This window comes from Amblyomma mixtum, chromosome 3 (assembly GCF_055824585.1).
Source record: "Amblyomma mixtum isolate Tamu chromosome 3, ASM5582458v1, whole genome shotgun sequence".
Lineage (NCBI taxonomy): Eukaryota > Metazoa > Arthropoda > Arachnida > Ixodida > Ixodidae > Amblyomma > Amblyomma mixtum.
Window position 1 is genome coordinate 172,888,432 of NC_143014.1, and position 14,705 is coordinate 172,903,136.

Genomic DNA, 14,705 nt, shown 5'->3' on the forward strand with positions numbered 1-14,705 from the left:
CTCAGGCTTGTCAGTCACACTTTTACATGATTTCTGACAAACTGAAATATGTGTAAATAGGCACTCACCTTTCTAATGTATATGCATTTTTATATCTCTAAGCCTAGGCATGCGTACAAGAAATCTGACTGGTATGAGCTTGTTGCAGACTTATGGTAGGACAGCGACGCTGTGCCTTCCTCATTTTATGGCACGCATTTTGTGCTACTTGAATCCCTAAAGTAGTTGTTGATCTTGCAGGTCTGCCTGGGCTTTGTGGAGAACAAGGATGAAAACGGTGTACCGCAAGTCCTCACAAATGACTTTATCTTGAAGAATGAGTTTTATGTTGATATTGCGGGTCACAAGTTTGCAGCTCGAGCCAACATACACTCACCATCATTGGCTTACCAGGTCACCACCCCCGACCGGCTCTACCTAGCAACAAGATGAATGTCTCTGTACAAGTGGTCAGCTGTGTCTCTAATTGTGCTGCACTGTTTAAATGGCGACTGAAAAAAAATCAGCTCTGCAACTGCGAAGAGCCTATGCTGAATAGTTCAACATGTGTGATGCTGCAGTACGATACACTGCATCAGTTTTAGGCAGCATTTTATTGACTTAAATTATGCTATTTATTTATTATGTTAATATAATAAACTGTGCTTAGTGTGACGACTAGACAGTAGACATTAGACAAATGCATATTTTTTTCCATTGCATTCGATCATACCACCATATAGACCAACACCGTGTTTATAAACATAGAGGGCACTCGCGAGCGTAGAAGCGTACCGTAGCTTGCTGGGGGTATCATCTGCACCATCATCTGCTAAAGTGGTATTCAGATGGGGTATCCTGGTCAGATGGATGTGGAGTGGAGGTGCACGATGTCACCGAACAGCCAAAGTTTGTGTCAGCTCTCAGTCTCAGTTTGCACGGGCAGCGGGGAGCCACCGATAGGGACAAGCAAAGCGGATGGGCTGCGAAGGAAGAATGGGAAGAGTCGAAGAAGAAAAAAGAGGTCAAAGCAATACTCCAGGGCCGCCGCGGTGGCTAAGCGGTTATGGTGCTCGGCTGCTAACCCGAAAGACGCGGGTTCGATCCCGGCCGCGGCGGCTAGAATTTCTTTGGAGGAGAAATTCTAGAGGCCCGTGTACTGTGCGTTGTCAGTGCACGTTAAAGAACCCCAGGTGGTCGAAATTTCCGGAGCCCTCCACTACGGCGTCTCTCATAGCCTTAGTTGCTTTGGGACGTTAAACCCCATAAACCAAACCAAACCAATACTCCAGGGTGTTGGAGGAGTGGGGCTGTGCTGGTCTTGTGACAACAGAGGCAAAAAAAAAAGACGAGGGCAAAAACAGAGCAGACGCACAGAAGGAAGGGAGATAAGAGAAACTCAAAGAGAGGAAGCAAACGCAAAAAGATGGCAGCGGACTGCACCCTACACATGCCACTGAAGGCGAAGCACCGCCACATCTCCCGCCGAGACAGGGCCTGAACCTACCAGCCGAACGAATGGCCCTCCCTCCCCCTTCGTCAGCGGCGGTTGCTGGAGGAGAACTGGGAGCTGCGTCACCGCACGGCATCTCAAAGGCGTGATGTGTGCACAGTCACCCTTCATTAGAGAAAGATTCCATTGCCGGCATGAATACCTCTTAAGGTGTGCAATTCGCTTTAATTCCCTTATGCCGTTTGAGAACTGCTCTTCATGTTCGAATGATTCTTAATGAGCAGATGTTGTAGCACATGAGGCATGTCGATCTCCACGAGAAGCTTGTGTGATTCAAAGAGACACCCGGTGTATTGAGCGCCTGTTGGAGCTATGTCCACCATCACAACACAAATTTATTGCGGCGTTTTTAATTAAAAAGATGTAAGCTTCGAAATGACTGCATACTTTTTGATGTTGTCCTTAAAAGTACTTGTCAGTGGTTGTTAGCAAGTAGCCACCTTTATAGGTGCTCTGTGAAATTACTTTAGAATAGTTTAGCAAGCTTTCCTAGCATATGTTTCTATAAGCTGCAGTCTCGCCTGGTAGCCCCACCAGGTAGTCTACCATGATGTTTTAAAAATACATTGCCTTTGCAATGACATTTCATACTTGCACATTTTGTTCTAGGACACACGCTGCTTTTGTCCACAAAGGGATGGCATCATAGGTGGCATTGTGAAATCAAAAAACTGCCGTTTACATATATTCTTATGGGATGTCACCCCAGCTGTTACCCCCAGCCAGCGCAGCTGGTGATAGCAGCGCCACTGCATCTTGCTTACGTCACAGATCGGTGTTGGTCTGCATCATAGACTTAACCGAGGTTGTCTCTCTTGGAAGGCTGCATTGTGCGTAGAGAGGCATAGCATTTGCACACCACTTTGGTGGCCCACACTCACTTCACGAACGCTTTAAGGGGGATGAGGGTCTTAAATCTAACCTTTTTATTTGTGGCTAGAATCTCATTAAATTTTGCACACAGATGCGAGTTTTTCTCTTCTGATTCCAAAATTGTAATCATAATTGAGCTGGTGGTCTTAGATCAAAAGTTATCTTAAATTCTAGAGTGTGATTAGGTAATTTCTTATGCAGCTTTAATGAACTTCCTCATTGCATTTTCTTGCTTTTAATTACATGAATTGATAACCAGAGAATTCCCATACCCGATGACATTCTTACTTTTTTGTTTAAGCCATGTATAAATAGCAATTTACAATTAGCTTAACGAGTAGCAGTGTCAAATACTGCGACCTTTTACTCTCGACCTAGTATATCAGGATGAAATGCCTTTAGAGAAAAACGAAGGATGTCACCGGGTACGGCAACTCTCTGGCTATCAATTCATGCAATTAAAAGCAAAAAATTGCAATGAGAAGGTCTATTAATTAAAGCTGCATAAGAAATTACCTAATTACATTCTAAACTTTGTAAGATTTAAGACCACCAGCTCAATTATGTTTGCATATTTCGAATCAGAAGAGAAAAATGCATCTGTGTGCAAAATATTATAGCCATAAATAAAAAAGTTTTAAGACCCTCATCTCCCCTTAAAGGAATGATTGCATAGCAGTACCATCATGCCTGTCGCTGGTACACTTTTTACACAGTAGGATAAGTGGCCTATAAATTGCTCTGGTGCCCAGTACACCTTTTTGCTGCCTGGAGATCTAGTCTGTAGTGATGACTAAGGAAACAAACTTACTTTTTTTTTTTCTTGCTTTCTGACGTGCTTTGTTCTTAGTCAAGTTATTCTTTTCTTTTGCGTTGATAGCTGTTTGGTCTCACCTTTTGCAGAAGAGTACAGGACCATAATGAGCAAGATGTGGAGGCAGCTTTGTCTTGTATGCATGCAAAGCTATCTGCTGTGTAGTTTCAGCATTTTTGCAGTTTGAAATATTAGGTTTAATAAACATGTGAAGTGTATACTAAAATTGGTAGTGTTCATGAGACCCTTACATAATGTTAAAATGTGAGAAAAGTATTCACAGCAATTATAACAAGCTTTCTTATATTTACTGCATAAATTTAGCATTCTGTAACTGTTTATTTAGGATATTTTAAACTAATTCTGGGAAATGTAACTTGACTATGATTCTTCATACTCATGTCTTTTGGATGAAAGTAGCTGTGAGTTACAGTTTTTCTTGTGCACACACAGTGAGTTTGTAAGAGCAATACCTGGTGAACACAAGACCACAACTAAAATGCATCAAAATGTGCAAACTAGAGTGCTGTTTTTGGAAGCTGAAACAATTTTTTCACAACTTTTGACTTACAAAGACTTACAAAGCGTGTGAAGATTTTCCACACTGAATCTTTTTTTTTTTACAGCAATTTGTGAGAGCGGTGTGCTGTAGAAATTGTGGAAACATGCAACATTCACAAGCTGATTCCACAGCAGTTTAATGCATGCTAGTGATCAACACATCAAAAATTTGCAAATTGTTTTTACTTCAATTGTGAGGTATGCAGCATTACGTGCTCAGTCAGCTGTGGAAGGAAACCAACATGTGAACTTGGATCTCAAGTGCTTGTGTCTTCGAATGGTAATTTGGGCAAAAGGTGAATAAATGACTCTGACATATTGGTATGATGCTGTTTTTATTGGTTTATGGTGCATGGTTCTGTCTTAGCACAGTATTAAATAACACAAAAAGGTAAACCTATTTATTTAAACTGTTGTGTAGTTTCAGTTTCTTTTCAAGTACACTTACACACTAAATGGAAGAAGAAAAAAACTGATGTGTCTGAGAATATTTCAAAACAGTCTGTTTTACTTTCAGTTTTAAATGAACTTGTCATTACCCAAATAAATTGTTCCTGACATGTTACTTATTCTTACACTGACTTAATACTGTCAGAAAAATAGAAGAGGGAGGCAATAAGCATGGTACACCGTTTTGTTTTTGTATAGGCTGAAGAGACTATGGTGTAGAGCTAAAACTGCTTCTGAAAATATGTGCTGCTACATTTTGTCTGAGGTAAGCTACAACACGTACTAATGTACTAAGCTCTTTACAATGAAGGAGAGGGGACCTGCTATGCAGACATATCTATCTCCCGAGGTAAATGCCAAGAAATGTTAATTTACAGTTTCTTTTAATGATTATTTATGCCAGTGATGCTGAATACTAGGAGATCCCAATTTCACAGTACTAGATATGGGAATGAGAGGATTATGCTGAAGTCATTATTTAACATTCTAGCCTAAACATGTCTCGACAGGGACACCATATTATTCTTGTCAATACACCTAAACTGGAACAGGCAAACATTCATATCGGTTTTCTTATGGGGTCTTGTTAGTTACAATGACAGCAAGTCAATGCAGCAATTTTGCAGTGAGGGCTCTAGCTGTGCTTGCGTTTATAGATTTGGAGCTAACATCCATACAAGGGCAGAAAAGCATCGGGGTGGTACATACACACATGCACACACATTGTGTTTTAACATAGGAACACTTCCTTTTTTTTTTTAACCTTTATGTTACAGTGCCCACTTACTGCTGGGTTGACTCCATAATCATCTTTGGCGAGTCCACTTGGTCACACGGTGCAGCAGCAGAGTTCGGCCCAGGGGCTGGTATTGGCATCACTCTCAAGCGTGCTGGCAACACAGCTGCCAGCTCGGGCAGTGATGAAGTTCTCCTTAGCAGTGGCTGCGTGTCCTTTGTGACGGTCATTTCGGTTGCTTGCAAGTCGGTGCTTGGGTTTTCGGAAGCTGAACTGGTGAAAGTAGGGCGTCTTGGGCCACGTGACTGGGCTGGCTTTATGGATTCAAGCAGGGGTTCCACCCAAGCTTTAGCACTGGGTTCTGGCATCAGTGCATCACTGCAGGGCTGTGCGGAGACCTTTTTCGCAGTCACTTTTTCGGGTGACCGTTCACTTGACTCCAGGCCCGAGGCTGAGATGTTACCACTGCCATGATTGAGGTGTCGATACTTGGCTGCAGTGTGCAGCATGCAGCGAACCTTTGTTCGTGAAGGAGTCGCACAGGAGCATGCCCCTGCACACTGGCAGCGTGCCTGAGACAGAGACTTGGGACTTGCCTGATCCCTTGCTGGACTAGAGTGACTGCAATTAGACTCGGCACTAGTTGTAGGTGCGCGCCGATCAAGAAGAGTGTGCACAAGGCCACTGCTTGCAAGCAGGCTGCTGCTGCCGCTGCTGCTGTTGCTGCTGTGTCCTGCTGGAACCGCGCCGTGCCGGTGGCGGGACGGCTGGCCACGACTAGAAGGCTCGCAACGCAAGCCCAACTGCTTAGGATCGACAGATGTCGACTTGTGCCTGCGCTGGGGAGCTCGCTCAAAGACGGTCACAGGGGGCAGGATCACTCTGAGCAGGTGGGTTGCCTTGGATGAGGACGATGACCGTCGTCGGTCACTCGAGGCCCCCTGGCGGGAGGGGCATTGCAATTCATCTGGTACGTAGGCTGCATTCTCAATTCCCCTTCCCAGGCGATGAGAGGGGGCACTTGCGCTTGCACTGTGGTGGCTGGGATTGGGGTTTGAGCTGACAGGCGCTGCAGAGCGAGCTTCGACAATTGCACTGTAGGCTGGAGGGGGTGGCATGTAGAATTTGATCACATCTTCATAGGACGGTGGAGGATCATAAAGAGGAGGCTCATTGAGGCCAAAAGGGGGCCTCCCTTGACCAACAGAGCCTGCGTCACTGTCTGAAAAGATTGTGAGCTGAGCATTACTTCTCCTTCTCAAGGTCACAGTAGAGGGATATCAAATTTCCATATCAGTTGTGTAAAAGCTGTGCAGCAGGCAGAAAGCATAGCTTATCATAAGCTCAGTATGCGCTTGTTTTTGCTGCTTTCTTTCTTTGTCCTGTGTGTTTTGCTGCTTTTTGTTACTGTTATAGTTAGTTTACACTGCTTGTTATACAGCAGTTGCAGTTGCGAGGTGGATTTCCTGATCGAATTTGCTGTAGTGTAAGTGCATCACAAATTCAAATCACATTGTACATAGTCTGACAAATGCAAGAATGCACAGGGACAACATAAAAAAGTAACATTCCCCTACACCTGCTGTGGCCTCAAAAACTATTGGCTTCTTTCTAAAAACATATTACATGCTTATTAGACATCCTCTACAGTGAATGAACTATAGTAGGACTTGCAAAATGGAATGGTGGTGGTAGCTGTGGCAATGAAATTAGTGCAGTTTAAAAGGACTAAAAGTATGTAAAGCCTTTTGAATTGCTTACTCCGTCATCTGCCTTATTGAGTCACCTGTGATATTGCCCCTAGAACCCCAGTAACTGTTCAATGTCTCCAGCTTCGCATGAGCCAGCTTCGAATGAGCTTTGTCAACCGCCTGAGTTCGGTTTCTGCTGGATTTTAGGTCTGTGGGTTCCCCAAACTCAACCATTATAGACCCAGTTATGAAAAGGAAAGTGATGAAGCAAATCAGACTGAAAAGCACAAACCAAGTGTGTCCGTCTGGCAAATGAAGGATTAGGCAACATCAATGATGGACAACACTGGATGTGCCACATGCACAAGCAGCCTGTACATATTGTTAGCACTTGAATAAATCTTTCTCCCAGCACAAACAGACCCCTTAACACAGCTTCTCACAAGGAGCACCATAATACTGAGAACATGCATAATACCAGGATCAAAAGCAAGAGAGTTGCCAGCTTCTAACACACAGTATGAGATGGCGCTGCTACTAATTTATGTATTGTGCATTTATCACTTACACGTTATCATTACTCGTAACTACAGTTCATGACACAGTGTCCATGAACTCGCCCTCCAGTGCAGCATTTGTAGATGCAACCAAGTAGACTAAACAAGTTTTCAGTCAAGCAATATTCCAAATGTACCATCTTTGCCAAAAGTAGCCAGGTTACATGGTTTACTTCTCACTCGTAGTGAAGGCCCTAAAGGCTTCAATAAAAACCAAAAGGCCTTTGAAGGTAAGGACAAGGCTTCTTCTTACCTTACAAAGACTTTGAGCTTGATGGGTGGCATAACTGCTCCACTATGTGACTGAGAAGCAAATCATGCAGCCTGGTTACTTTTGGCAAAGACAGTACCTCTTCATGCTACCACTGACTGTGAAGTAGGAAGGCAAACCTACCAACATCTGCACTGATGGTTCGCAAGGCATCCCTGCCCACCACTTCGAGCCTGCGCTGTTTGTGCAGCTTGACCAAGATCATGACTGTGGTGAGAACAAACATGCCTAGCCCCGCAAGGCTGGTGATTAGGATGAGTGTGTTGGTTCCAGCAGCAGCCGAGCTTTCTTGCTTGGGAAAGTAGTAGTTGGGGGTAAGGCTGCGCCACCAGTTGCTGTCCCTCGGTGGTAGGTGGCCTCCCGAGCCAGGAACCGCTGTTGTCAAAAAGCACACACAAACGAAACCTGAGTGCTATGCATGCTACAGCACTGGCCACAACGCTTCTTGAGAGCCATACAATCACTGCGCACACTGTTGCAGTTTCTGGTGACTGTGCATTACACTACACCTGAATACAAGTGATGATGGGACGTAGTAGATCTGTTCAGCTCATCAGAAGTTCAACTCAACAGGAGAAGCTGAAATATCCAGTTTTATGAGAGCATATGGGCACCAAGAGTAAATGAGGAATGAAACAAGCTGAAATGAAAAGGAGTTTTCAAAGAAAAACATAGAAAGCACTTCAAGGAATATTTTCAGAAATTTTACACGCAACACCTTCAGTCAATAATTTCATTGTGGGTTTTATCCTTTTCTGAATTACAACTACTCTTACGTCTCATAGGTATATATGGGTTAGACTTTTTGGTGTAAACAGGTGTAAAAATAAGAAAAGTATGCGGTATTCAATTTTCAAAATTCAATAAAAATCAGTACCTTCGACATGCATGCCGCAGCTAGCTGGCTATTGAGTAGGAGTTCCACTCAATAAAAGGAGAAAATTAACAGAGTGCAGGAGCCAGGGGAGTAGTAAGATGGTGTACCACTGGATTAAGAAGCGCAGTTGTGTGTTTATGAGGCATTGCTCCACTACTTTATAGGCCTCTGGAGACTGGGAGGCTCCACATCGTCAACGAACATTGCCTGATAGCGTAGCGCTGTTCGCTGTTGTCACCCGCTAAGGGCAGTTACTTGGTTAGGCAGGTACACCCAGAACCATGCATAAGCATCATTAAATAGCTAAAAAAAGTGTGATGTTCTGGCTACTGCGATGGTTAAGCGGCAATTGCATCGCTGTTTTCAACACGCACACTAAGTGATACCCTGCCCTCTCGTTCAACCTAAGCAACAGCCGAGTAATAACGTGGCAATCCACATGCGGTTTCTGTCTGACAATTCCATCATTCATTTTCTGTTACTTTTTTTTTGGCAATAACATTTCCTTCTTCAAGCACAGCTTTACGAGTAATTAACAACAATTTGTGTTTTAATAACTGGTAAATTGAAAGAAGAGCAGAATGTACCTAACCACATGTCATATGCAAGGCCAGCTGCAATTCACCATTGTTCTTGCCAGACTAGAATGCTTGCATGCACTAACTTGCTCAGTTATGCCCCTGACTTTCCTTTAGTGTTGTTTCACTTTATTGCTTGCATAGACCTACACAGTCACTGAAATTTATTGGCCTTTTTTTGCTTTTGCATCACGTGAGGTAATCTCGCACTGCTAGAGCCTAAGCAACTTTTGACCACACAGGAATACAACATTAATATCACCGAAAAAATACTGGTAGTTAATTCACAGGAAATAATGTTTGCGAAAAAAAAAAAACTGTCCTGCAAAATGAAAACAAAAAAAGCCCGCCGAATATCCATAGAATAGAAACCTAAAAGTCCAACCCCAACTCATAGGAGACCTGCCCATTGTGAAAGATGCTTACAGCCCTCATATTTCTGAAAAATTCGTTGTTAAGCTTGAAAAGCAGAATGCACCTAACTGCATGTCACATGTAAGGCCAGCTGAAATTCACCATTGCTCTTGCAGGCTAGAATGCGTGCATGCACTAACTTGCTCGGTTATGCCCTTGACTTTCCTTTAGTGTTGTTCCACTTTGTTCCTTGCATAGACCTACACAGTCAATAAAATTTACTGGTCTTTCTTTTGCTTTTGCAGGGTAGTTAATATGGCACTGCTGGAGTCCATGTTAACCAAGGTGTACTAGTTGAATGGCTCAGGTTAACATTGCATCTGTGAGAAACTGAACAGATGTGCTGAGACTGTTCAGTTTTTCAGGAAACATGCCTTGAAAGAGTTCATTTTCGAGGGGTTCACTGTGCAGTTTTATTAGACATTTATGTCACCTCACAGTTGCACGAAGGGGATACAAAGAAAGAAATGAGAACAGCAGTGCTGACCTGCAGCTGAAGATTTGTTTCTTGCTGTGGTTGATAACATGCACATGAAAGGGTACAAAACATAATGTAGAAGGATTATGGACCAGCAGGTTTATCTAGCACTATGCACATTTCTTATATTAATTGTTCCAGTGCATGCATTTTTATCATGTGGGTTTAATGATTGTGGACACAAAAATTGGAAACCTGTGCAACCAGGGAACTGGGATATACCTTTTTAACTAGCATCAGGGCTTTACCTCAAACTTCAAGAACAAGATCGCACACAGGGACTAAGTGTATAAGTACTTTACTGCTAGGTTTGTGGATGCAAGCTTCAATTTAGTCAACAGACTGTGTTTATGTAAAACGATCCTCTGGCACTACAAACATCACACAGGCAGCACATGCAGAATGCTTACCCATCATCTACGGATGAGTTCCGGCATGTATATCCTTCCTAGCTTTCTGTCAGTCTTATAGTTGATAGCGAGACTTTGCTGTTTGAACACTAATCTTAGGGGTATATACTGCTTCATCTGTGCCCACGAGTGTCTTTCCATATTTTTTAAGCAACACTTGCTGTTGGGCGAGTTGGTTTGTTTCCATGTTTGCAGGACACAGCGCGAGAATGAACGGAGCACAAGAACAAGGAGGATGACAGGACGGAGTGCTGAACTAACAACTTTTATTTCGAAAAGAGGCAAACCCGTATTTAAGAGGGGCATATAAGTCCACATTACCAAGGCAAAAGGACTGCAGGGAACCAACAACCCCCCCCCCCCCCCCCAAAAAAAAACACCCAAAGCTCCTTGCTCCTTTTCTTGCTCCTAGTTTTTTTTCGTGCTTTTTAGTCGATCATCGCTGTTTTACCTTTTTTTTTGTCATGTTCTTTGTTGTGCTTTTATCATTTTCAGTCTTCATATTGTTACCCATCATTTCATTGCGGTTTTTAGCATTTTTAATTTTTAGCCATGTTTTTGTTTTATCTTTCTCACCATAAAAAGTTTAGATTGTACCATTGTTCAACCTTCAAATTGATCCTTTGATTCACTTTGGGTGTTTGTTCTCTTGGCACCAATTCATTCTTGGTTGTTCTTTGAAGAAAAAGTTTTCCAAGTTTGTTGCTGTGTGGGAGTGGTAGTTAGTTTGGAGCTATACCTGAGCTGCAGCTTTATCCCTTTTCAGAGCTTCACCCTGTTAAGGTTTCAGTTGGCTTGTGGTCATGACTATTGTTTCGCTTCCATCACGAGTTTTTGTTACAGCTGCGTTTTTGCCTTCTTTTTTTGTTGTTGCTGGTTCCCTGCAGTCTTTTAGCCTTGGTCATGTGGCCTGATATGCCCTTCTTGAATATGGGTTCACCTCTTTCAAAATAAAAGTTGTTAGTTCAGCGCTCTGTTCTGTCATCCTCCTTGTTCTTGTGTTCCATTCGCTCTTGCGCTGTGTCCTGCATCCATATTTTTGTTCAGTTTTATCATGTCCATTATATATTCTTAAACTATTACTTTTGGACACTGCCGATTTTGGACAGCTTGATCACCTAGCGTTGTGGACAAAAATGTCGGCTTGGGTGACTGGCTTAAGCAGCTGTGATTGGAAAGTTGATTTGAGATGCGTCTTGAGGCTTGCAAGGAGCTTTTTTCAATAAAATACCATCCTGCTAGGATATACATATAGCACTACAGCTATGCTTTGTACAAGCTTTATGAACATGCTAAACATTGCAGATTAGAGCTCATATTTCTATCTTGTCTTTCTTGCATCCTGTTCCCTAGGCTGCCAGCATCATAAATATTGCACCGACTAGCTCTATTTAGTACACATATACTTGAATGTGCATACCAAAGCAAGCAGACTCGTCTGACCCGTCACCGCAGTGGTTGAATCCATCACAGTGGAGGATAGACTTAATGCACCTTCCATTTCCGCACTCAAAATCTCCTGAAGATTGGCACTGTAATGCTGAAAAAAAAAGAAAGAAAAAGACCGTTGGATTAGTTGCACAAATTTTGTTACGCATGCATTACAATAATGCTAGTTAATTTCCTTAAACTTCAGAGTCACTGGAAAGGTGGCTGTTGGTTGTACTTTTAGAGGAATTGATTTTGTGCAAAACTAGAGCTCCTAATATGGCAGCTATCGTTTAGTGTACCTTTGATATTTTAGGACTGTGGTTGAGTGCTACAAAATTTACATATATTTTTGGCTACAACTGACTCATGCAAAGCTTCAGCAATGCACATTCAGTATAAAATGACGTGAGAGGTGGTAAATATGTGTAAATACAGGGGTTGCACTAGAATACAGTACTCTGCAATCATTAAAGAGTCAAAAAAATCTGCTTCGTTCATATTTTACAATATTCATGATAAAAGTCATGATTGAGACAGAAGTGAAACCAAGTTATCTGATTTTTATGTCCCAAGAATAAAACCAGATTGCTAAAAACTTTTACGACAAATTTATCAAGAAAAAGCCTACAGAAAATAAAACTGCATCATGCAAGATAACCCATCTCCTTTTCAGGATGCATGCAGTGTCTTACTTTCTAACAGTGACTGTTACATTGTGCCCATTTCTGCATAGGAATGAGCCACCCACACATTAGATTTATTGACGAAATATTTTTCCATGCAACTGCATTACAGGAGGTACTTACTTTCATAACTAAATATTGAGTAAACAATGGCCAAACGTGACTTGTTGCTGAAGCTGCCCTGGAGCCGTATATAGAAGCCAACATTAGCTGATATAATGTACTCTTGGCCCTGTGGTGTCTTGTGGCTTTGGTGTCCTGCCAGGGACTCAAGCAAGAAAGACACAGATGTGAGGCCCTGTCGAATCTCCAGGCTTGACTCTGGACCTGCAATTAAAAATAGTTGTGTCAGGCAAGTGATGCAAGAGTCCCAGAGAAACGAAGAAAAAAAAACATTGAAGTGTTCAAGCCTTTGGAGAGCTATGCTTATTTTGAGTTTGAGACCTTTGCTAATATTCAAGCCTGCTCTACTTACATCGCTGAAGTCTGGCATCTATTGCACTGTATCAGGAAGAACAAAGCGATCTATAACCGAGCACTATTTGAAGTTTCCTATACCATTTTACATGAAAAAGTCATCCACTTAGGATGTGTATTGTTGGCACCTCCACATGTTTTGGTATGCAGAGCTAGAGCACAGCTTTGCACCCTGGTTTGCAAAAACATCACAATGGCCAAAAAATATGATGCATCTGAAGATGGGCAAGTTGGTCATTAAAAAAGACCTGGATGGGACACTGCATGGGTGCCTGTCCCATACTTTGTCTCGTCGATGCTTTTTTATGCAGTTTCTTTACTAGTGACGATGCACCTGCTTTTTATTTCACAATATTTTAATATTTTACAAATAATGCAATAGTTTAATTTGCTGTTATTACCTGCTATAACTCTAGAGCGCTTAAATAAATATCCAATTTTGTAATTACCATTCCTTGCTCCCATTAATTATTAAGATGTACAATTGTAAGCATGCTGACTGGTTTTAATTTACAAATTGCATAAAAAAAATTCTACAAGATTTTTTGTTAAGGGGAGATGCAGCAAATAGTGGCCAATTTGGTCATAATTTGCAATTTTTAAATTTTTTTTTCGTGATCCTTGGGCATGCATCTGTCTCATAGCAGAAATTACAGCGAATATGCACTAGAAACTTAGGAAAAAATTTTTTCTTTATATGTGGTCATCGAAAAATTGTACGCGAATCATGCTTCTGATGGTCCCAGTGAATCGCGAATTCCATGGCTTTCTGACGACAGAGTGCTGTCATCTTGGTATCACTATGTCTGGGCAGCAGAAGGCATCGGAAGAAGGAAGAAGAAAGATAGTGGTTATGCCATATATCCACGCGCTGTCGCACCGGATTAAGAAAGTGGGTAGCAAGCATGGGGTAGAAGTTCTGTTTTCTGCTCCTAACAAGCTAGAAAGAGTGGGAGCGGCGGTTCAAAGAAGGCATGAGGGGCGCAGAAGAGATGCTTGCAACATCAATCATGTGACAAGATATCTTCCCTGTAAAACTGGCATAGTTTATCAGATCCCCTTGTCCTGCGGCCTAACCTACATCGGTCAGACTGGCCACTGTATTAACGTGCGGCTCATGGAGCACGCTAATTCTTTAAAGAAAAAGGAAACAAACCTAGCAAAGCATTGTTTCACATGCAAATGCACGCCGTTTTTTGGTGATACTGATGTGTTGTTTTGTCATTGTGATCAGCGCACTAGAGAAATTGCTGAAGCCTTTCACATTAACAGGAAAGATAAAGGGTGCGTGTGTGCGCCATCTGTAACATTATCTGCAAGGGAAATGAAAATGCTACACAGTGGATAGTGGTTCTGTGGATACACACGTGCTTTTAAAGCGGTTTTTACCTTTTTTAGTACTATGAGATTGTTGACATTGCGCATGTGCGTTGTTTTTCATGTGTGTTGTTATCGTGTGTGTATATTATGACATGCTTCTTCCTAATAAAAAATCAGTTGTAAGTTCAGCGCTGTGTGTTGTCTTGTCTCCTTCTTGGTCTGTGTGTGTTGGCGCTGTTGAACCATCACTATGAATCTACACCAACTAGCCCAATCTGCAGTTCTTTCACTATGTATCACTTTGAAGAGGAGAGATAAGAGCTTCCGTTGGTCACAATGCGCCATTTCTCTGACGAAGAGCAAAAGAAAAGAAAATAAACTTTAGAGTTGATTTCCTCAGCTTTAATTTTTTCTGTGATTGCTATCACTAATCCCTTCGGCATTTCATGACGAATCTAGTAGAATGATTCTGTTCATTGTGCATGAGTTTTGAGGCATTCAGGGGTGCAGTAAAGCTCTCAATTTTCTCTGTATAATGTGCAATACATTTTGAAAGTTATTTTTGCAAGATGAGTTTTCACATTAATATGCA

At 42.1% G+C, this 14,705-nt stretch overlaps 2 protein-coding genes across 5 annotated transcripts in view; one reads left to right on the plus strand and one right to left on the minus strand.

The window, feature by feature from the left end:
- The window catches only part of LOC149352731 (pyruvate dehydrogenase phosphatase regulatory subunit, mitochondrial), a 78,308-nt gene extending 74,244 nt beyond the window's left edge, over nucleotides 1-4,064 (plus strand). For both annotated transcript variants that reach the window (XM_089581947.1, XM_089581948.1), the window contains one exon: nucleotides 241-4,064. In XM_089581947.1, coding sequence (XP_089438073.1) covers nucleotides 241-432 — 192 coding nt within the window. In that variant the 3' untranslated portion in view covers nucleotides 433-4,064. The remainder of the gene's footprint in view (nucleotides 1-240) is intronic.
- The window catches only part of LOC149352732 (uncharacterized), a 147,240-nt gene continuing 136,593 nt past the window's right edge, over nucleotides 4,059-14,705 (minus strand). For 2 of the 3 annotated variants that reach the window (XM_089581944.1, XM_089581946.1), the window contains 5 exons: nucleotides 12,440-12,643; nucleotides 11,623-11,742; nucleotides 9,802-9,825; nucleotides 7,569-7,820; nucleotides 4,059-6,148 (listed from right to left, as the gene is read on the minus strand). In XM_089581944.1, coding sequence (XP_089438070.1) covers nucleotides 4,974-6,148; nucleotides 7,569-7,820; nucleotides 9,802-9,825; nucleotides 11,623-11,742; nucleotides 12,440-12,643 — 1,775 coding nt within the window. In that variant the 3' untranslated portion in view covers nucleotides 4,059-4,973. The remainder of the gene's footprint in view (nucleotides 6,149-7,568; nucleotides 7,821-9,801; nucleotides 9,826-11,622; nucleotides 11,743-12,439; nucleotides 12,644-14,705) is intronic. The other variant, XM_089581945.1, reaches the window with a different exon arrangement.